At 43.8% G+C, this 23,125-nt stretch overlaps 1 protein-coding gene across 2 annotated transcripts in view; it reads right to left on the bottom strand.

The window, feature by feature from the left end:
* Nucleotides 1-5,901: 5,901 nt before the first annotated feature.
* TMEM87A (transmembrane protein 87A) overlaps nucleotides 5,902-23,125 on the bottom strand; it is a 37,579-nt gene continuing 20,355 nt past the window's right edge. The window contains exons 12-20 of one of the 2 annotated variants that reach the window (XM_056547198.1): nucleotides 22,456-22,526; nucleotides 19,692-19,798; nucleotides 17,879-17,937; nucleotides 15,742-15,845; nucleotides 15,153-15,232; nucleotides 13,972-14,033; nucleotides 10,890-10,942; nucleotides 9,495-9,525; nucleotides 5,902-7,985 (exon numbers count right to left, since the gene is read on the bottom strand). In XM_056547198.1, coding sequence (XP_056403173.1) covers nucleotides 7,944-7,985; nucleotides 9,495-9,525; nucleotides 10,890-10,942; nucleotides 13,972-14,033; nucleotides 15,153-15,232; nucleotides 15,742-15,845; nucleotides 17,879-17,937; nucleotides 19,692-19,798; nucleotides 22,456-22,526 — 609 coding nt within the window. In that variant the 3' untranslated portion in view covers nucleotides 5,902-7,943. The remainder of the gene's footprint in view (nucleotides 7,986-9,494; nucleotides 9,526-10,889; nucleotides 10,943-13,971; nucleotides 14,034-15,152; nucleotides 15,233-15,741; nucleotides 15,846-17,878; nucleotides 17,938-19,691; nucleotides 19,799-22,455; nucleotides 22,527-23,125) is intronic. The other variant, XM_056547197.1, reaches the window with a different exon arrangement.

Here is a 23,125-nt window from a genome sequence, read left to right on the forward strand (position 1 = left end):
CTTCTTACATACAGTATCAGAACCACTCCTTACCAACAGTATTAGAACTAGACTCACGTATGGTATCAGAACCACTCCTTACCAACAGTATTAGAACTACACTCATGTATGGTATCAGAACCATGCTTCTTACGTACAGTATCAGAACCACTCCTTACCAACAGTATTAGAACTACACTCACGTATGGTATCAGAACCATGCTTCTTACGTACAGTATCAGAACCACTCCTTACCAACAGTATTAGAACTAGACTCACGTATGGTATCAGAACCACTCCTTACCAACAGTATTAGAACTACACTCACGTATGGTATCAGAACCATGCTTCTTACGTACAGTATCAGAACCACTCCTTACCAACAGTATTAGAACTACACTCACGTATGGTATCAGAACCATGCTTCTTACGTACAGTATCAGTACTCTGTTCATTATCAGAACCAACTATAGACAAAGGGAGACAGCGCTCCTAGTGTGATATCGTAAGATAATAAAAAAATGGGCTATAAGCAAACTTGCTCACCGATGTTGGTTGTACTGAGACCAAGTACAACAATGGTGTAGGCATAAAACCCTGGAAGGGTGAGACTCGGCAGCCGCTCCTGGCAACACAAGGTGAAGCAAAAAAACAGATCCCTCCAGGAAAGCACAGGATAGAGCTGGCGCACAAGACTTGAGAGGTATAAACGGATTTCTTTTACCCGGCATGCAACGCGTTTCGCTGGATAACCAGCTTCATCAGGCATTATCAGAACCACACTCATTACCAACAGTATCAGAACCACACTCCCTTGAACCAGAATACATCCCCCCCGAGCAATCTCACCCCGTTTTCTGACCCAGCACTTCACCTTCTCCTTACCATTACCCCTTCCCAGTACTCCCCCCTGCTGAGCATTCTCATCCCACTCTGCCTAGCATTTGCCCCTTCCTCTGCCCAGTACTCCCCCGTGCCCAGACCCTGTCATTACATATAGAGTATCAGAACCAACCTTAATTACATACATGATCAGAACCACGCTCATTATATACAGCAGTGGTCTCCAACCTGCGGACCTCCAGATGTTGCAAAACTACAACCCCCAGCATGCCCGGACAGCTAACGGCTGTCCGGGCATGCTGGGAGTTGTAGTTTTGCAACATCTGGAGGTCCGCAGGTTGGAGACCACTGATATACAGTATCAGGACCTTGCTCACTATCAGAACCATGTCTGTTACATACAGTACCAGGACCAAGCTCATTACATACCTACGGCACCAATGTTAGAAAAAATTTTTTCCCTTTGTATCCTAGGACTGTATCCACCTTTTCCAGCCCACGGGAGCACCTGAAAGCTGAACTAATTTATGCAGGAAAAGTCATCAACTGCCGAGTCGAGAAGTTCGTGACGAATCGAATTTACTGTAAGTTCACTCATCTCTAATGAGCAGCATAGGCCGTATTCGAATTTGCGATATTTAGCTAATATATGGATGAATATTTGTCCTATATTCGCGAAATTTGCATAGTTGCGGTTATTTGCGCTTGCGGATAACTATCTCATATCTCTCTATCCATCTATCTCCTAATTCTTGTCTTTGGTCTATACAGAAGTGATAATGGGTCTAGGACATTTTTCATTTTGAATATTGTCACGTCATATTCACAAATATCGTCACTATCTACCTATCTAATTTTTGTGACGATATTCGCAAATATTCACTCTCCTGTCTAGTACAGTAAATAGTATAGGAGCTGGATGTAGGGAAGGATGAGATCACTGATGTGTTCTGTGGGGGGAAAAAACTATTAGGAATATTCGTAATTACAAACATATAGCGTTATATTCGCGAATATGCAAAAATTGCAATAAATATTCGAATTGCGAATATTCGCGCTCAACACTAATAGACTATTACAGCTCTGCTCTGAATGCTCAGTCAGGTGTATACAGTATCTCAAGGGAAAACATTGAAGCGTTACATCTCATTTAGAAATGATCGAACTTACAGTAAATTCGATTCGTCACGAACTTCTCGGCTCGGCAGTTGATGACTTTTCCTGCGTAAATTAGTTCAGCCTTCAGGTGCTCCGGTGGGCTGGAAAAGGTGGATACAGTCCTAGGAAAGAGTCTCCTAGGACTGTATCCACCTTTTCCAGCCCACGGGAGCACCTGAAAACTGAACTAATTTATGCAGGAAAAGGCATCAACTGCCGAGCCGAGAAGTTTGTGACGAATTGAATTTACTGTAAATTCGCTCATCTCTAGTCTCATTAATGGAAGCTCATCGGCTCTTAAAGTCATCAATTATTTATGATGCTATTTGTATGATGTTCTTGTGCTACTTCAGATTTCTCAGTTAAAAGGAGTACGCCGGCGAACATTTCCTTGTCCCCTATCCACAGGATCAGGGATAGCTGATTTTGGGGGGGGGGGGGGGTCTGACCGCTGGGGCCACCCCATGATCACCGGGACTGGATATGGCACTTAGGGAGGGGCGTGTGTAGTCTACCAGTAGAGGGCACACACTTCATTCATATCTATGGGAGCACCGATGTCCTAGAGCTGTACTCGGGTCCTTTCGGCGCTACAACAGAAATTAAAAGGGATATTCCGGCCATAGACATATTTACCCCTATCCACGCCCCCTCGTAACGCCACGCGGCACCAAGTCACATCCCCAATCCCGGAAACGCAGAGGTTTCCGGGACTGGAGCAGCAGTCTGGCATAGAATGCGGGGGCTGCACAAAGATCGTGGGGGATCCCAGAGGTGGGCCCCCCGTGATCAGACATCTTATCCTCTATCCTTTGGAAAGGTATGTCTATAGCCGGAATACCCCTTTAATGGAGCACGTGCCGGCTGTTTTCCGTGCTCCGCACTGAGCGCTTGGTCTCGCCCCCGTCATCATGGGGATCATTTACTTATCCCCTATCCTGTAAGCTAGGGGAGAAGTTGTTTTTTTAGTTTATCATCGCCGGAGATCTCCTTTAAAGGAGTACTCCGGCCCTGAGACATCTTATCCCCTATCCAAAGGATAGGGGGATAAGATGTCTCACCGCGGGGGACCCCCACAATCTTGTATTCGCCACCCACCTGTTTGAGCTGCACACCGCGGTGCCAGCTCACAAACAGCCGGGTGGCGACCACGGGGCCGGAGTATCGTGACGTCACCCCCCGCCCATGCTATGCAAGTCTATGGGAGGGAGGGGGGGGGGGGGGGGGGCTGAACACCCAGACCCTGACTGATCAAAACTTTTGACAAGTCTCAGAGACATTCAAAAGTTTTGTTAAGTGACAGTTTAGTAAAACAAATGCTATATAAATTTGGTATCGCTGAAATTGTTCCAACCTGTGGAATACAATGGCCTCAGGTTACAATATTTTCGGTCTTTTCTGGACCATTGTAACCCTACAGAACATACGCTATAGATAGTCCAGATCTGTGATACATGTCAATGACTGGAAGAACCGACCAATCAGAATGGGCATTTCACTGGTAAAACACCTGTATTACTGAAGTGCATGCACTGCCTGGCTGGCTGGCTGGCTATTAGCACCCCCTACAGTACAGGGAGGTATTACATGTTCTGTAATCTTTACCTGTCCCAGGGTTAGCTGCTCCTTTGGACACCAGGTGAGGGCGGCTCCATGTTACTTTTTGAGGACACTGTACTGTACAGGACCCTGAAGAAGCTCCTGTCGTCAACATAGACAGTGATTACAGCTCCCAGCAGATCCTTATATGTAAGGACTTGCTTTATCTGTATTTGTTATCTACCGTATTTTTCGCCCTATAAGACGCACCAGCATATAAGACGCACCCAATTTTAAAGGTGCAAAACCTAGAAAAAAAAAAAAGATTCTGAACCCAACAGTGATCTTCAACCTGCAGACCTCCAGATGTTGCAAAACTACAACTCCCAGCATGCCCGGACAGCCAACAGCTGTCCAGGCATGCTGGGAGTTGTAGTTTTGCAACATCTGGAGGTCCACAGGTTGAAGACCACTGGATAGGAGGTAACACTCACGTGTCCCGCGCTCCGGACCAGTTACCGCTGCCCTGGATGTCGCTCCACCGCCGTTGCTCCGGACGTCTTCTTCCCCGGGATCCACACTCTCCGTCGCAGTCATCACGTCGCTACGCACGCCGCTCCTATTGGATGACGGGACGGTGTGCGCGACGACGTAATGACGTCGAAGGAGAGTGCCGCCATGCAGGGGATCCCGGCACGGAGCAGACACAGAGGCGGCAGGTAAGGTCCCTCCCGGTGTCCTGTAAGCTGTTCGGGACGCCGCAGTGATCCCAAACAGCCCGACTGAGCAGCCGGGTTAGTGTCACTTTTGCTTCAGACGCGGCAGTCAGCTTTGATCGCCGCGTCTGAAGGGTTAATTACAGGGCATCACCGCGATTGGCCGCGGCGATAGGTGCGAATTCGCCGTCTAAGACGCACCAACTTTTCCCCCCCCAGTGTTGGGGAAGAAAAAGCACGTCTTATACGGCAAAAAATACGTTACTTCTTTAATCCTCGCTTTCTCCTGTTTTTGGGGGCTCCAGAACCAATTACCAGGTTTCCAAAGAGTTATGGTCTCAACATACAATGGTCATCCTGGAACCAATTAATATTGAGGGATCAATGTAAAGTTTTGCTGTTTAGCAGCACGGACAAAACCAAAACAAAAAAAAATAATTAAAAGATTGAGGAACACAGAAAAGACACAAAACAAAAACTCTAAAATGTATAAGTCAGAAAAATTATAGACAATAAAAGACCAACGCAAAACGTACATGTTTAAATTATTTTATATTAATAATAAAAAGACAATGGCCCTCATTTACTATTCTAAACCCGACTTGTTTTGTTGGTTTTTTTATGTCGCAGACATCGTGCGCCAGTCTGCAACACGATGCAACATTTTTTTCCCGACGGACCCGCTGTGGATTCTCCCAAACCCGAAAAAGGGGCGTAACCCGACATTTCTGAGCTTTCCCACGTATTTATAAAGGTTTCCAACCCGAATTTGTTGAATTGTTGTGGATTTTTTTTCCCGACAACTCAGAGGAGTTGGAAACCAAAACCTACAAAACCGACGCGCGACAAACAGGATGCGACATAATAATAAATACCAGGGGAAAAAAGCAGTCGGGTAAGAAAGCAACATAGACTTACAACCCGATTTTCTAAGTAAATGAGGGCCAAAAAGCACAAACATATTGATGAAAACCGCATATGACAGAAATGTCCAAGATCTGTGTGGAAAGCGTTTGACTCTGTAGGCCCGCTTAAAACCCACTGCACAAACCAAACGTCTCTCTTGGCATCTTAGAGTTTGTGGACTCCAGTGTATGATGTGCCTGTAAACCATTGTGACACCCGACTTATTCAAAGCTATGATGGCGGCATGTTTCCTTTCACTGTTGGTAAGGATGAAAATTGAGTGCTATTTAAACCACTGTAACAAAAAAATTCAAACACAGTATCTCAGTAAGTGCAGTGTCACAGGCGTGGGGCCTAGGTGCGGAAGCCTAAAATGTGCTTTGTGACACACGGTCCATCCTGTAGCGCAGACACCTTTTCTTTTGCACGTAACAATCCTCTTCGTTCAGGACACACTCAAAACAAAATAGATTTTTTGCTCATAGCAACTTAAAAGGGGTACTCCACCAATCAAAACTTTAGAACTGTTAGGCTGGGTTCACACCACGTTTTTGCAATACAGTTCCCGTATACGTTGTCGATTTGAAAAACGTACGGAACCGTATTAAAAACCGTACACATTGACTTTTCATTGAAAGCCGTATGCCAAAAGATTCATCAGGTTGTGTCCGTTTTGCATCCTATACGGTTTTATCAGGTTTTTTTTTCCCGTACCCAAAACCGCAGCCTACCACAGTTTTTAGTCCGGGTGAAAAACCGTATAATTTTATTTATTTTTTTACATTTTATTTTAACATGGGAGTCAATGAGAACCGTATGTGCATACGGTTCCATCCGGTTTTTACCTTACGGTTTTTGACTTTGCACAGTTTTTTTTTTTCTTGGAATTTCAATCAAACAAGTGAAACTTTATTCATAATGGAGTGAAAAGTTAAAAATGTATACTTTTTTCCTTTTAATAAATGGATGCAACCAGACATCATTTTTCAAACCGTAAACGGATTAAAATTTGTACATAACTTTTGAAACAGTTTTAGTCAGGTTTTGAGGATTTTTTTTTATTTTTTTTTTATTTTTTTATCAAAAACCTGATAAAGGAACTGTACTGTAAAAATGTGGTATGAACCCAGTTTTAAAGTTTGTTTTTTTAAATCAAAGTTGCCCTTAAAAGGGTTACTCCAGGGAACTGAACTTATCAGACACTTATCCTCTATCTACAGGATAGGAGATAAGTGTCTGATCATGGGAAGTACGTCACCTGGGACCCCCTTCCATCTCCTGTACGGGGCCCCAGCTACTTACCTGTCCTCCATGCTTGCCCGCCCCCACCTTCCTGGACAAGAGTGAGTGACGGTCTGCTGAGCCAATCATCAGTTGAGGCGGGACATCGCTGCATCTTCCAATAAAGGAGGGGGACAGTAAAGTAGCCGAGGGCCCCATACAAAACATTGCAGGGGGTCCCAACAGTTAGACCCCCTGCGATCACCCACTTATCTTTTATCCTGTAGATAAGGGATAAGTGTCTGATGAGTTCAGTATCCAGGAGTAGACCCTTTAAAAGGAAACTATTATTTTTAACATGTCATAGTAACAGTTCAAAAGTTTAGATCGGTTGATGTCTCCATCACTAGACCAGTTTTTCCCAAGCTTTGTGCCTCCAGCTGTTGCTAAACTACAACTCCCAGCATGCCCGGACAGCCTTTTGGCTCATTGATCAAAACTTCTGACATGTCAAAAGCAAAAAAATAAAAATATATAAAAAAAAATAAAGTAAAAAAATAAAAATCACCCAGTAAATTTTCTAAACTGCACCAGAAAATAAAAAGTTATAGTTATGGATAATTGTTTCTTATGGGTAACAAGGCCACTTTATCTGTCCATAAAACCAGTACCCAAAGTAACCAAATCCTATCACATTGGCCTGTTTTTTTTTTTTTTCCCCTCTTAACCCATGTTACCGTACCCTGCTGAGTTGCATTATAAGTTCATGCACAAGTTAAGTCCCATTAAATGCTCAGATGTAAGGATCACAGGGATTCTTTGGATGCTGGGAGGGGGGGGGAGGGACACAATAAGTATAGGGTCACGTGTGCCGTATTTTGTTACCCATTGAATTCAATGGGAAGGAAAATACGCAGCAAAATACATCATGTGTGACCCTACTCCTAAGGGTTTATTCACACGTACCGTAACTTACGCATATTTGATGCTTCAGATTTGACACGGCTTCAAATCTGCAGAATCAAATATGCGCAGGATACTGTACACGTGCATACACCCTGAAACTAAAAACTGTAAGCAAGAGTTTTGTAAACAGAATTAACCCCCCAAAATATCCCACAAACATTCACCCGGCTGGCCACCTCAATACAAAGATGCGGCAAGTCTCTGAGAACGTTTTTTTTTTTTTCCTTCCTCTTTTAAATTAAACCCAAAATACATGTTAAGTAAAGTGCAAGTTCTGTAAAGACTTGTCTGGTTCCAGTTCAGCAGAAATCACTTTTGTCCACACCGGAGTTTTATATGATTTTTTTCACTAGGCAAGATTGACCGATTTCAGGTAAAAACCTTTTGTTTCTGGCTCCAGGCTTCCTGCTTTGGACAGAACAATGTTATCGTTGGGCGAACACTTTGACAGTGTTAAAATAATCGGGATTTGAAAGGTAAAGGATTAGTTCCAAGGGAAGTCTTCGCAGGATACTTTTCCTTCAACCTTCAAAGCGAGGGCAGCTACTCTGATCTCCAGTATGCTGCCCCGTCCTGTATCTCGTCTGTTGCTTCTTAAGACTTCATCCTGTTTCTTCATTCCATCTTAGACCTTTCAAAATGCGTGATCATCCTCTCCTGGGGGGGAAAAAAAAAAAAAAAAGAATACACTTAATATTTAGCCATTTTTTTTTGCAAATTTTAAAATCTTTAACACATGACGTAACTGGCGCCCGGGACTTAAAGAGAACCTGTCACCAAACTAAACTTTTTATATATTGTTCCTTATGTGATTATAAGACACTTTGCTATTTACTTGCTGTTCTAATTCTCAACCTTTATATATTTTTCTAAATGTGATTGAAAAAATGGCCACTAGGTGGCTCTGTTCTGTTCCCTGCCCAAGTCAAACAGTTAGTTTGGTCTCCTCTCAGCCTGGCAGGAGACCAAACTCAGGAAGTGCATGCGGGGCATGGCGAGACGCATACTTTCGCAGGCTTCAGTGATATCGCACCTGCTGGGGAACGCCCACTTTATCCTGCCGGGAGCTCACACAATGTGAGCAAGGGGAAAGGTATGATACACAGCTTTTTAAGACTCGTAAACAATTTTTAAGGGCAGAAGGGGTGTTAGGAGTAGTTAGGGAATATAATCTGAGTTAGTTTAGAAAAGATGGATTGATGACAGGTTCTCTTTAATACACCAGGGTGTACATATACGCACTGAAGCATTAAGACGTAGACAGTGTGTGCATCCCCAGCCGGACTTCAAAGCTGATGGTGGACATGAGTAATAATACAGATGTCTCATTGTCCCTTTAGATGCCATGATTGGTGCTCATAATGGCATCTAAAACATGAAAATATAGCTGTGGGGGGACTCATGGGACCACCAGCAGCATGATTGCGGGAGTCCGATGAGTTAAGATGGCGGCCGGAGGTCTTCTCACCTGCTCCATGCCGCTCTCCTAGGCAGGCTGTACAAGCAGATTGCCGATATTAGTGATCAGTGCAATGCCATTGCATAGCACTGAACAGTAACCGCAATTAAAAGATTGCTATTGATAGGCCTCTGTGGGGACTTAAATTGTAATAAGAAAAAGTTTTTAAAAACAAATTTAAAAAATCCCTATTAAAAAAATTGAAATATCCCCCAATTTTATCATTTTAGGGAAAAAGCATTTTTTTTACAATCTTATTGACCTGAAGGTGAACATTTCAGTTTTCTGTAAAGTGTACAGTGTAAAAAAAAAAAAAAGTCCCAAAATTTGTGTTTATTTTTTTTTATTATGATTTTTTTAATTTAATGTAAACTATTTCTATTGGCTGCGCAAAAAAAAAAGACCTTGTATGGCTGGTGGATGTTTTGTCTCGAGGAAAACCAAAAACACAAAAATTAAAATTGGCTGTGTCCTCAAGGCAAAAATGAGCTGTGTTCTAAAGGGGTTAAGTTAACTAAATTTTAGTTATTGCTATTGAGCTTGATTGTGTAATATCTCTCTCAATCTCTATAAACCTCTCTATGGCATAAGTTACATGTTAGTTTCTGTTCACTACTAGTAAGTGCCAGATGACACCCTAACACCGAGCACATGACTGTCACGAGTTCTGCTTTTGTAGCCGCAAATATAAAATGGAAGATACTGACCTCATCAGAATCCAATAACGTGGGGAGAGCCCTGCAAGTAAAGAACAAAACAGTCATTCAAAAGAAATTAGATTGGATTTCTACTGGCACACGTCCACATAACTATCCGCTTCATTTCCCCCAGGGACAAAAAAGCTCTTTTATATACTGCAGGAAAAGGACATTATAAGAAAAGCAATACAATGTTAAAGTCTCCAAGAACTAGGTAGGCTTTATAGAGAAAAGTGGTCAATGCCTTAAAAGGGGTACTCCAGTGGAAAACTTTTTATTTTTTATTTTTTAAATCAACCGGTGTCAGGAAAAGTGAAAAGTAAATTGTAAATTTGTAATTTACTTTTATTTAAAAATCTTAATCCTTCCAGTACTTAGCTGCTGTATGCTCCACAGGAAGTTCTTTTCTTTTTGAATTTCTTTTTTGTCTGACCACAGTGCTCTCTGCTGACACCTCTGTCCATGTCGTGCAAAGGCAGAAAGTAAAAGAGGGGCGCTCTCTGATGTGGTAAAGCGGGGAAAAAATGGACAAGACCCACCACCTCGTCTTTGGTATCGCACTGATCCGCTGGGGTTGTCCAACAGAGCAAGCAAGACCCTGTGGGGGATGTGGGGTGGGTGGGGATACGTGCAGTGTGCAGCTCACTTTCCCTTGTCCGTATCCCCAAGGGTACGGAAATGTGGATGCAGAGTGAACGGAAAGAAAAAAGGGGAAAAGGGTGGAGCGCTTCTGCTAGTAAGGACGGGACTCAAAATGCCACGGTAGCACAGAACGATTTTTATTGTAATAAGAGATTTTGGAAAACGCATTTCGGATTTCGGTGCTGGCACGCGCCTTCCTCAGGTCCACAAACAATCAACTTGGTGGGTCCTGCTTGGTGGGTCCTGCACGCTCCTGCCCCCACCTTCGGAGACTGCCTTCAGGGCCAGCCCGCTCAGCAAATCACTGGCTAAACTGGGGTCTCCGCTTAGCCAGCGACTTGCCGAGTGGGCAGTCCCTGAGATTGGGGGGCGGAGCGTCCCGAGGACAGGTGAGTAGCCAGGCCCCATCAGTTAGATAGGGGATAAGTTTTATTTCCCCAGAATACCCCTTTTAAAATGAACATAATTAAGTTTTCAGAAATCCAAGCCAGAAATGTCCCACAATTCGTGAATGCTTTTCAACCAGGGTGCCTCCAACTGTTGCAAAACTACATCACCCAGCATGTCCGACAGCCAACGTCTGTCCGAGCATGTTGGGAGTTGTAGTTTTGCAACAGCTGGAGGCACCCTGGTTGAAAAGCACTGATCTATCAAGTTATAGAAATTACATAAACGGGTCAATACATCATTTTGTTGTACTGGATTTTAGGGGGCAAAGCTAGAAACATAATTCTTTGCATATCATAAGCTGGAAATACTCACACATCCGTAACCGATGAAGGAATGTTCTCTTCTACCCACTTCAAGTCTTCCTCCTATAGAAAATTGATTAGGTGAAATTTTATTTTGCAAAACGGTATGAAACGCTCCGATGTCATGACTGAAGGAAGCCTCGCATATCTTATTCTCTTCCCCAATCACATTCACTGTAGGCAGAACCCTGGGTAATGTGGTCTCACACCTGAGGCCCATCCTTTATGGCAGGAAGTGTGTGTGTGTGTATATATGTATATATATATGTATATATATGTATATATACGTGTATATACGTGTGTGTATATATGTGTATATATGTGTGTGTATATATGTGTGTGTATATATGTGTGTGTATATATGTGTGTGTATATATGTGTGTGTATATATGTGTGTGTATATATGTGTGTGTATATATGTGTGTGTATATATGTGTGTGTATATATGTGTGTGTATATAATATATATGTGTGTGTATATAATATATATGTGTGTGTATATAATATATATGTGTGTGTGTGTGTGTAGGGGGGAAACATATTACCGTATTTATCGGGATATACCACGCACCTTCATTTTACCAAGGATATTTGGGTAAAAAAAGTTTTTTACCCAAATATCCTTGGTAAAATGAGGGTGCGTGTGTGTGCGCATGCGTATACCCCGATACACCCCCAGGAAAGGCAGGGGGAGAGAGACAGTCGCTGCCGGCTTCTCTGCCCCTGCCTGTCCTGGGATCTAGAGCCCTGCTGCCTCCGCTTCTCTCCCCCTGGCTATCGGCGCCGCTGCCTGTTCTCTCCCCCTGACTATCGGTGCCGGCGCCCATAGCCAGGGGGAGAGAAGCGGCGCCGGCAATGGGGCAGCGGCGCCGATAGCCAGGGGGAGAGAAGGGGCAGTGGCACCCATTGCCGGCGCCGCTGCCCCGTTGCCTCCCCCATCCCCGGTTGCATAATTACCTGTTGCCGGGGTCGGGGCCTCGCTGCTTCAGGCCTCCGGTGTGCGTCCCATGCGTCGTTGCTATGTGCTGCACGGCGCGACGTAATTATGTCACTCATTGCGCCGTGCAGTGCATAGCAACGACGCATGGGACGCACACCGGAGGCCTGAAGCAGCGAAGACCTGACCCCGGCAACAGGTAATTATGCAACCGGGGATGGGGGAGGCAACGGGGCAGCGGCGCCGGCAATGGGTGCCACTGCCCCTTCTCTCCCCCTGGCTATCGGCGCCGCTGCCCCATTGCCGATAGCCAGGGGGAGAGAAGGGTCGGCAGCAGGGCTCTAGACCCCAGGACAGGCAGGGGCAGAGAAGCCGGCAGCGCTGGCGGTGTCTGCACCTGCAAAGCCGCTGCAGTTCATCGATTTAAAGCGCCCGCTTTAAATCATTGAACTGCAGCAGCTTAACGGCGTATAACACGCAGGTAGACTTTAGGCTAAAAATTTTTGCCTAAAAGGTGCGTGTCATACGCCGATAAATACAGTATATATACACACATACAAACACGCTCTTCCGAAATATTTAGTTCAGTTGCTTTAGCCAGACCTTGGGCGGCGGCCTGATGGACATCACCAGCATTTTGGTAGACGTCAAGGATAGCGCTGCCTAACGAAATGTTTAGTGCCTACTGTACGATCTGATGGAGAAGGGATAATGGATGTGGTATGAGGCTGTTTAGAACCAGTTTCCAGTGAAGGGGTAATTGTTGATATATAAAATATAAAGATATTTTTACACAGTTTAGATTCTGTGCCCTGGTGCCTAAAGTAAGTCTACAAGGACAAGGTTTGAGGAGTTTGTACGGCCCCTCAAGTTCCACCATACCAGCTTTTTTTTTAAAGGGGTACTCCCCTGAAAAAAAATAAATAAATAAAAATCAACTGGTGCCAGTTCTACTTCTATTTAAAAATCTTAATCCTTCTAGTACTTATTAGCTACTGTATATTACAGAGGAAATTCTTTACTTTTTGAATTTCCTTTCTGTCTGACCACAGTGCTCTCTGCTGACACCTCTGTCCATTTTAGGAACTGCCCAGAGTACAAGTAAATCCTCATAGCAAACCTATCCTGCTCTGGACAGTTCCTGACATGGACGGAGGTGTCAGCAGAGAGCACTGTGGTCAGACAGAAAATAAATTCAAAACGAAAATAAATTCCTGTGGAGCATACAGCAGCTGATAAATACTGGAAGGATTAAGATTTTTTTTAATAGAAGTAATTTACAAATCTGTTTAACTTTCTGGCACCAGTTGGAAAAAAAATAAAAATAAAAGTTTCCAGGGGAGTGCCCCTTTAAGGAAAATCAGCATACAAATTCATCAGTGATGCGTTTCAGGGATAAAATACCTCTACCACAGACTAGATATAGATAGGAAAAGCGCGTGGTCTTCACTCGCCACCTGGCTGCCATTTTTTGTCCAGTTGCAGAAGACGGCTCCATTATGGGTCTATGGCAGAATTTTCCCAAACAGTGCACCTTCAGCTGTTGCAAAACTACTACTCCCAGCATGCCCGGACAGCCATGGCTGTCCGGGCATGCTGGGAGTTGTAGTTTTGCAACAGCTGGAGACGCACTGTTTGGGAAAGGACTGGTCTATGGGGCAGTCTCCTGCAACTGGACGTAAATTGCGGCTAGACAGGGAATGAAGCCTGCTACCACATGCTTCACCCAGCTATATGTACAGATCGGTGGGGGTCTCAACACACAGACCCCGACTGATCAAAACTTTTTACAAGCCAAAAGTTTTATATGACAGGGACACTATAAAACTTTTTTCCACTTAGGTTCCTAAGGCTACGTTCACACTATGGAATCAGTTTGTGCTCACAGCTGACGGAATCTCCGAATTAAGTTGGTGCTAGGACCGCACCGTCTCCATAGACAGCAATGGATATTTGAGCAGATTCTGCCTAAACATGAACATTTCTTTGAACGTACCTGTAATTTGAATTGCCACAGAAATTCAGAAATGTGCACAGTGTAGCAGAAAGACTTTGAAAACAATAGGAGGCTGCTGCACCGGAATATCTCCATTCGGAAATGGTTTCTTTCGACCCAACAGTCGCCAGAAGAACAATCTGGTGTGATTTATACTTACAGCTTTTGTTACTTTTGCATTTCCGTTAGTTTCTGGCTTTGAACTTCTCATCTTCATCCCCTCTGTTGGAAAAAATAAATAAATCAGTCATATTTAGCTCAAGACTTTTCCTTGTGTTGACTAAAGGCGGCTGTGAACATTAGATAGAAGTAGGTTGACCTCCAAACGAAGACTGCTGCAAAATTATTTTTAGGGTAGAGTCATCCCCTTGCTCCACTGCCCTTTCTTGACTGGTTTGTAACGCCCCCTCCATAGGCTGGCATTGAGGGGGCGGAGCGTGACGGCAAACGAGGGCGGAGCCAAGACGTCACTACGCTCCGTCCCGTGATGCCAGTAGTCAGACCTGGAGCGATGAAGCCCTGGGGGCTGATTATATCGTGGTGCGGCGGCGGGACCCCCGCAATCAGGCATCTTATCCCCTATCCTTTGGATAGGGGATAAGATGTCTTAGCGCCGGAGTACCCCTTTATATAGTGTATCAATCATCTAAGGCAGTAGTCTCCAACCTGCGGACCTCCAGATGTTGCAAAACTACAACTCCCAGCATGCCCGGAGTTGTAGTTTTGCAACATCTGGAGGTCCGCAAGTTGAAGACCACTGATGTAAGGTATGTTTCAAAACATTATTGTCCTGGTCATGAAAGCAAAGTACACAAGGCTTAAAGGGTACATTCCATCAAAAAACTTTTGATATATTATAGATTGATTTATAAAGAATAACTTTCCAATAGCATTTTATTAAATAAATAAATAGCTTCTTTCCATTTAATTTTCCACTTTGAAAAAAATGACCACTAGGGGTCTCCCTACCAGTCCTGGCCGCAAGCTTTTTTTTTTTTTTAAATTAAGATTTCAGACTCATGCTGGAGTCCTAAATTTCAGACTGCAGCCGGGACACTGACAAGCTCAGCACTGCTCCCTGGCAGGCAGAAGTGCTGAGCTTCTCTGTGTCCCGACTGCAGTCTGAGATTTAGAACTCCAACATGAGTCTGAAATCTATAAAAAGAGGACTGGTAGGGAGACCCCTAGTGGTCATTTTTTCAAAGTGGAAAATAAAATAGAAAGAAGCATTTTTTTTATAACATGCTATTGGAAAGTTATTCTGCATACATTAAATCTATAATATATCAAAAGTTTTTTTGATGAAAGGTACCCTTTAACAGCAATAAACGCGTGCCATACCAAAGCTCTCTTTTAACATAGGTTCTTTCTGTTCATCGTCTTCGTCCTCATCTTCTTCATTAAGTGGTGAAAAGGCAAACCTGAAGAAAGGAAACAACAGTAATAAGGTTTATTATACAGCCCATAACACTGTGCAATAGAAAAAAAATATATAAAACATCCCAACTTCTACAAACCGGGCAATCCAAGGATTAGAGACTCTGTTAGAATAAGGAAATTTGGCATAAAAGATGACCACCAAATGCGGATGGTCTATTGACTTTTAGTGGGGTCCTTCGGGTTTCCGACAGACCCGCCATAATTTCTTCTATGCTTAAAGGGGTACTCCACTCCCCAGCGTTTGGAACATTTAGTTCCTACAATGCAAGTCTATGGGAGGGAGCGTGACGGCCATCATACCCCTCCCACAGACTTGCATTGAGGGGGCGGAGCGTGACGTCGCGAAGGGGACGGAGCATGATGTCACGAAGGGGGCGTGTGGAGTACCCCTTTAACTCCAGTCATGGAATCTGTGACCGGTAATCCGACGCAGAAGTGTACGAGCCCTAACCCCAATCTTTTGGGCAATCGGTTATTTTGTAATACACACCTCTGATTGTTCGCAGACGGTCTCCACAGGATCATAATGACAAACAAAATCATAGAGAACAACAGGCGCCAAATTGCATCATCCACCCAAAGCTCCTGCCAATCCTGCATGAAAAAATGAGGAAGAAAATTATATGAAATAAAAATGACAACTTTAGGGAAGGGTCACACATAACGGATCCACAGTGTATTTTAGACTGCGGCTCCGCCGGTAACCCGACCCATAGTGTGCCTCCAGCTGTGACTGGAAATCCGATGCAGAAGTGTGTGAGCCCCAACCCCCTGGCCTGCTCGTATAGGCAATCCACCGCTCCGAGCAGCCACCCAGGGGCATGCAAGTCGCCGAGTGCCCTGCAGTGTACTCAGACATGGAGAGCAGCTGCGGCATCTGAGTACATTGCACATGCGTGCAGCGACTCACAGGTCCCGATGCGGCAGCTTGAAGCAGCGGATTACCACTGCGAGCAGGCCAGGGGGCAAAGCAGGGGGTGGGTAAATTGGCAACAGCTGGAGGCACACTATGGGTAGGGTCACCAGCAGATCAGCAGGGCAAAATACGCTGCGGATCCGTTAGGTGTGATCCTAAGTTATACAATACTTTTCAATTTTATCCATCTCCATTCACAGTGGAACGAAATTCGCTCACAACTCATGAAAATACAGCAGGTAGGTATGTTCACAAGTATACACCGACTTACATAGCTGTAATTCAGAGGGTCTCCTCTTATTTCAGTCACATATATTTCACTCTTGATTGCATTTTAAGTTGTGATCATACATGAATATTAACCCCTTTTGCTGGGGTTAATTTGGCTACAACATTTTTGATGCACTTTCCCAAAAAATAATACATTTAGAATGAGTGATAAATCACCTATACTGGTTTATTTCAAATATGGGCTCAATAAACAAAACAAAGAAAATAGGGAATATGGACAGGATCGTCACCCTGAGACAAAAACTAATGAACACTGTGAAAAACATTTAAAAGGCATTATCCAGCAAAAAAAATATAAATACATAAATCAGGTTTCCAGACTGTGATAACCATAACACTTCCTGCTGTACAAATCACATTACATTAGTCATGGACTGTAGTAGGGAGCTATTGAGCCGCAAGCTACGCCTTATAATGCATAGTGATAGGTGGTGGCGGGCAAACGGGCACTGCGAAAGCTATTCCTGTGCCAAATTAAAAATCAGTAATAAAGAAAAAGGACATGTCAAAAATGACAGTTTTTTTAAGGGGTACTCTGCCCCTAGAAATCTTATCCCTGATCTCTCCTTCAGCACCCGTCATCTGGTGCACGGAGCGAGCATCACTGCGTGCCTGATAACTGGCGATGCAGGGGACGGAGGATCGTGACATCCCGCCCCCGCGTGACATCACTGCTCCGCCCCCTCATGATGTCACATCCCCCCCCTTTAATGCTAGTCTATGGGAGGGGGTGTGGTGGCCATCACGCCACTCCCATAGACTTGAATTAAGAGGGTGGGGCATGACAAGTGATGTGGTTCCCCAAGTGATCGTGAAAACAAGCAGGGTGACGGAAATAAAGAGAAGCATGCAGCTGTGTGCTCCTCTCCTCAATGTGTCTATGAGACCAGGACAATCCCACAGAGTCCATCCTGATCACGTGACACAAAGCCAGGAGGGAACGCACTAAGCTTGCACTTTTCCTGGCTCCTTCTTGTGATTGGTCGGGGTCTGAACACTCAGACCCCAACCAAATAAATACTTTGATATGTCTTTAGGACAGGTACACTTTAATAGTGGCTGGAGCGAGGGAGGTGTAATTCAAGATTAATACTACTTAAAGGGGTTGTCTACCTAGTCTCCGTGTGTTAAAACGAAAGCAGGAAGCCTTGCTCGGCTGCGACTGGGTACTGTCAGAATAGTTACATCTAGTATTCAATGTATTCATGGGAAAAACAATAGGGGTCTCCTCTAGTATTGCTTCTTCATGAGAAAGATGATCGGTCCTATATTACTACTGAAACTATGGTTTGTTTTTTTTGTTTTTTTTATTTAAAATATATATATATATATATATATATATATATATATATATATATATATATATATATATATATATATATATATATTTTTTTTTTAATAAAGGAGTAAGAAAACTCACCGACTGACAGTCCACGAATCGGAACTTCATAGTTGTCCAGATAATAAAAATGATTGATGCTACAAGAGAAATGACAAAACTTTTATATCACTTCTGATTTGAACTCATAACGTGAAACATTTCTGCCCCATCGTTTTTTATTTACCGTATTTATGATTTTTTTTTTTTTTTTTTTTTAAACCTCTCTAAAATGCATTAAAATTTATAATAAATAAATCAATTTAATAAATTTATAATAAAAAGGAGACCACCTTACTACTTAAACCAGTATTTCCCATCCAGGGTGCCTCCAGCTGTTGCAAAACTACAACACCCAGCATGCCCGGACAGCCTTCGGCTGTCCGGGCATGCTGGGAGTTGTAGTTCTGCAACAGCTGGAGGCACCCTGGATGGGAAACACTGACTTAAAAGGGTAAGTACTCTGGTGAAAAACTATTTTTATTTTTTTAAATCAACTGGTGCCAGAAAGTTAAACAGATTTGTAAATGACTTCTATTAAAAAAATCTTTACCCTTCCAGTACTTATTAGCAGCTGTATGCTACAGAGGAAATTATTTTCTTTTTTAATTTCTTTTTTTGTCTTGTCCAGTGCTCTCTGCTGACACCTGCTGCCCGTATCAGGAACTGTCCATAGCAGGAGAAAATCCCCATAGCAAACCTATGCTGCTCTGGACAGTTCCTGATACGCACAGAGGTGTCAGCAGAGAGCACTGTGGACAAGACAAAAAATAAATTCAAAAAGAAATGAATTTCCTCTGAAGCATACAGCTGCTAAATAGTACTGAAAGGATTAAGATTTTTAAATAAAAGTAATTTACAAATCTGATTAACTTTCCGGCACCAGTTCATTTAAAATAAATAATAAATAAAAAGTTTGCCACCGGAGTACCCCACACTGCACCTCTTTCATTGAATTTCCATGCAGCATTATATGGCCAGAATTACAACACAGCCACCATTGTGCACAAGAAAGACCATTTATCGTAATGTTATAGCAGATCCCAATCATAGGATATGATGTTAAAGTGTTCCCTGTAATTTGCAGAAACTTCCGACATGTCCAAAGTTTTGGCCGAGGTCCATGTGTTTAGACCCCCATTGATCCATGAAATCAGTAAGTGAAAAGCACAGCGCTGTACACTTAGCCTTCAACAAAACAAGATTTGACATATGTCAAAAGTTTCTGTAAATGAGAGGGACACCTCATATTAAATGGGGTACTCCGGAGGGGAAAAAAATATTTCAGATCAACCGATGGCAGAAAGCTATACAAATTTGTAAATGACTTCTATTTAAAAATCTTAATCCTTCCAGTACTTATCAGCTGCTGTATGCACCAGAGGAAGTTGTGTAGTTCTTTCCAGTCTGACCACAGTGCTCTCTGCTGACACCTCTGTCCATGTCAGGAACTATCCAGAGCAGGAGAGGTTTGCTATGGGGATTTGCTGCTACTCTGAACAGTTCCTGACACAAACAGAGGTGTCAGCAGAGAGCACTGTGGGCAGACTGGAAAGAACTACACAACTTCCTCTGGAGCATACAGCAGCTGATAAGTACTGGAAGGATTAAGATTTTTAAAAATAGAAGTGATTTACAAAATCGGTTTAACTTTCTGGCACACGTCGATTTGAAAATTCTCAAATTTTTTTCCCGGAGCATCACTTTAAATGTTTTGAAACGTTGACACAAATTATTACCAGAAGTGTTTCTTCGCTTTACAGGTACAGAGTCAGATTCTTGCTCTATCTGTGGTTCCAGACAATTGGATAAGGTCTTAAACTAAATGTAGTAATAGATAGATGAACACACATACCTACTACAGCCAGGATAAGGGTGTTTGTGAAGTGTCTGTACAGAGACAGCTTGACCACATTCCTCCGCAGAGTCAGTAGCTTCATGGTCTGAGTCAGGCTTATGAAGATGTGGCAGTAGGTTAAGGAAAGGCAGATGAAGTGACAGCTACTGAAAACATCTACAGTAATGGTCCCGACATATGATCAAATCGACATACGATGCTTTTATATGTCATCGCATTAACCGCTCACCGACAGCGCAAAATGCATAAGCTGCTGTCGGATAGCAGTTTAAGCATCCCGGACAGGTTCACTTACCTATCCCCGCTGCTACTTGTCCTCTTCGCAATCCTCTGGCGTCTTTTGCATTTTCTCCAGGGTCCGGGCCTTGCTTTCCGGCGTCGTTATTACGTCAGTGCGCACGCGGTCCTGGTGTAGCAACGTAATAACGTCACCAGAAAGCGAGGCCCGGACACCGGAGGATCCAGAAGACGACGCCGGAGCAGCGGGACAGCATCGGGAGCCCCTGGGAGACCATCGGGAGCGGTGAGGACACGGTCCGGAGCGGCGTGGACAGGCGAGTATAAATGTACTTTTACTATTGGACGAATCCCTCAACATACGATGGATTCGATGGGTCGTTTGGAACGAATTACCATCGTATGTTGAGGGACCACTGTTTAGAGCTTTGCTCATTTGGACACAAGGTGGCGCTATGGTTTTCTGTTGGTCAACAAGCAGTGACCAAGTAAAAGCATTAACAAGGCGTATCCCCCCACCTGATCTCCGCAGAGCTGGCGAGGCAACCATTGAACATCCCTTAGGAATCATACATAGATAAAGGTTGTCCCATCTCCTCATTTGGCTTTTTGGAGCCCCCTACGGCCTGTTTGCAGCTACCGGAGGTGGTCGAGAAAGCCAAAAGCAGCCGAAGCAGGGAAACTACGCAATTGGCGCAACTCTAGTTGTCTTTAATGAGAGATGGGCAAATGGCGTAGACCTTTGGGCTATTATATTCATGTAACTCCAGGGGTTGCTGTTTGCATAGCTTTCCCTGAAGTCAATTGGAGTTACGCAAATTGCGCACCTTCTTCACTTCAGCTTTTCAAAGGGGTACTCCGCCCCTAGACATCTTATCCCCTATCCAAAGGATCGGGTATAAGATCGTGGTGGTCCTGCCGCTGGGAACCCCCGTGATTTCACCTGCAACACCCCGTGTCATCTGCTGCACAGAGTGAACTTCGGGGCCGGAGAATCGTGACATCATGGCCCCTCCCCCTTGTGACATCACGCCCCACCCCCTCATTGCAAGTCTATGGGAAGGAGCGTGACTGTCGTTACACACACCTCCCATAGGCTTGCATTGAGGGGATGGGGCGTGACGTCACGAGGGGGGCGGGGGCGTGATGTCATGGTACTCCGGCCCTGTATTGGCCATCAAGAGGCACGGAGCGAAGTTCGCTCCGTGCACCGGATTTCTGGGGTGCTGCAGGAGAGATTGCAGGGGTTCCCAGTGGTGGAACCGCTGCGATCAGACATCTTATCCCCTATCCTTTGTATAGAGGATAAGCTGTCTAGGGGCGGAGTACCCCTTTAAAGGAGTTATCCGACCATTTTAACAGTAACGCACATGGTGCAATATTATACACTCACTGTGCCTAATTTTTTATCTTTAGGGTAAGGGTCACACAAAGAGCATCCGCAGCATATTTTACTTTTAAAGGAAAACTGTCGGCCTGTTCGTCCACAATGAACCCAATAAACGGTTATAGTGCGGGTGAAGAGGAGTCCAACGAGGGGTCAATTATTTAAATATATGCAGTAGGTCCTGAAATATGTCCTCCAGAAGATACTCTGCTAAATTCAGTGAAACACACGCAGAGGGAAGGACTTTGACGGCCCAATTTACATATTAATTGTCTGCAACTCCACTTCTCTAGTATGTGGAATCATAGACAATCCATCGCCGCATCTGCAGCGTTATTGATGCTGCGGATGCACTACTTGTGATCCGGTGCATATTTGATGTGCAGGATTTGATGCTGCAGATTTGCATCTGCAGATTTCAAAACGTAAACTAAATGACTGAACACCGCTTCAAATATGCAGCTTCAAATACGCGCAGGACACTGTATGTGTGAATAAACCCTTAGGGTCTGTTCACACCGGCAGATTAAATTGCCAAATAGAAGCGTGTTTTCTACTGCTAGTTCAAATTGGGCGGACTGGTCGAAAGTTTCTCAAAGTGACACTTTAGGAAAAAAAAAAAAAAAATCTCTTTGATGGACTGTCCTTGTGGGCGGATTTTCTGGGGATTTTTTCACAACGTAATTGCTGCAGAAAATTAGCAGCGGATTTTGCTGCCATTGACTTAATGAAGTCAACGGAAGCAAAACCTGCACTAAATGTGAATGGGCCCTAATAGACTTGCATGTAATTTAAAAAAAATAAAATAAAAAAAATAAATAAAAATAAAAATCAACAGATGAGATACCTGGAAATAAATATAGTAAAGTCCAGTTTGACAGACCACTTTTTGGTGTGTTATGCAAATAGCCTATAATAGTGGTCTCCAACCTGCGGACCTCCAGATGTTGCAAAACTACAACTCCCAGCATGCCCGGACAGCCGTTGGCTGTCCGGGCATGCTGGGAGTTGTAGTTTAGCAACATCTGGAGGTCTGCCGTTTGAAGACCACTGGCCTATAATACTGACCTTAAAGTGGAAAAAGAATAAAATAAAAGCAACATCGGGATACAAAACAAAAACCACCAAAGGAAGGATATCCACCAGCATAAGGCAGTATCAAGAAAAGCCAGAGGAATGAAAGCCAGGGAGGAAAGATCAGACTGCGCCTAAACCAGGAGGGGAAGACAAAAGTGAGACAAAAGGAGAAACAACTGGACACACTACACCACTTTATAGATGGAAATGCTGAAGAATCCGCAAACAGCCGCAGTGCATGGAAACGGCAGACACCCAATGAGCAGAGGCTTTGGATAAAATTATGAAAAATCACAATGCGCAATTGTATGGGTAAATGGTGAATAACGAAGCAGACATGACAAGAAAATGATATGTGAATACACAGAGCACAAATGGCCCATGTATTTGTTTATATAGGCAACATAACTGAATGTACTAGTGCTATCCCCGTCAAAATGAATTTACTTAACCTCTGGGGAAATGTTTGTCCAATGTTTCTACTGTGGACCCGTGTTTCCCAACCAGGGTGACTCCAGCTGTTGCAAAACTACAATTCCTGGGAGTTGTAGTTTTGCAACAGCTGAAGGCACCCTAGGTTGGGGAAACACTGCTGTGGACAGATGATGTGCGCTGGTCATAAGAATATCCTTTTTAATATTATCCTACGGGGAGAAGTTTTTTTTAGTCCATGAGACTACTCCTTTAAAACAATGCACAATGTCCATGTTTTTTTTTTTTTTTTTTTTTA

Source organism: Hyla sarda, chromosome 11 (genome assembly GCF_029499605.1).
Source record: "Hyla sarda isolate aHylSar1 chromosome 11, aHylSar1.hap1, whole genome shotgun sequence".
NCBI lineage: Eukaryota > Metazoa > Chordata > Amphibia > Anura > Hylidae > Hyla > Hyla sarda.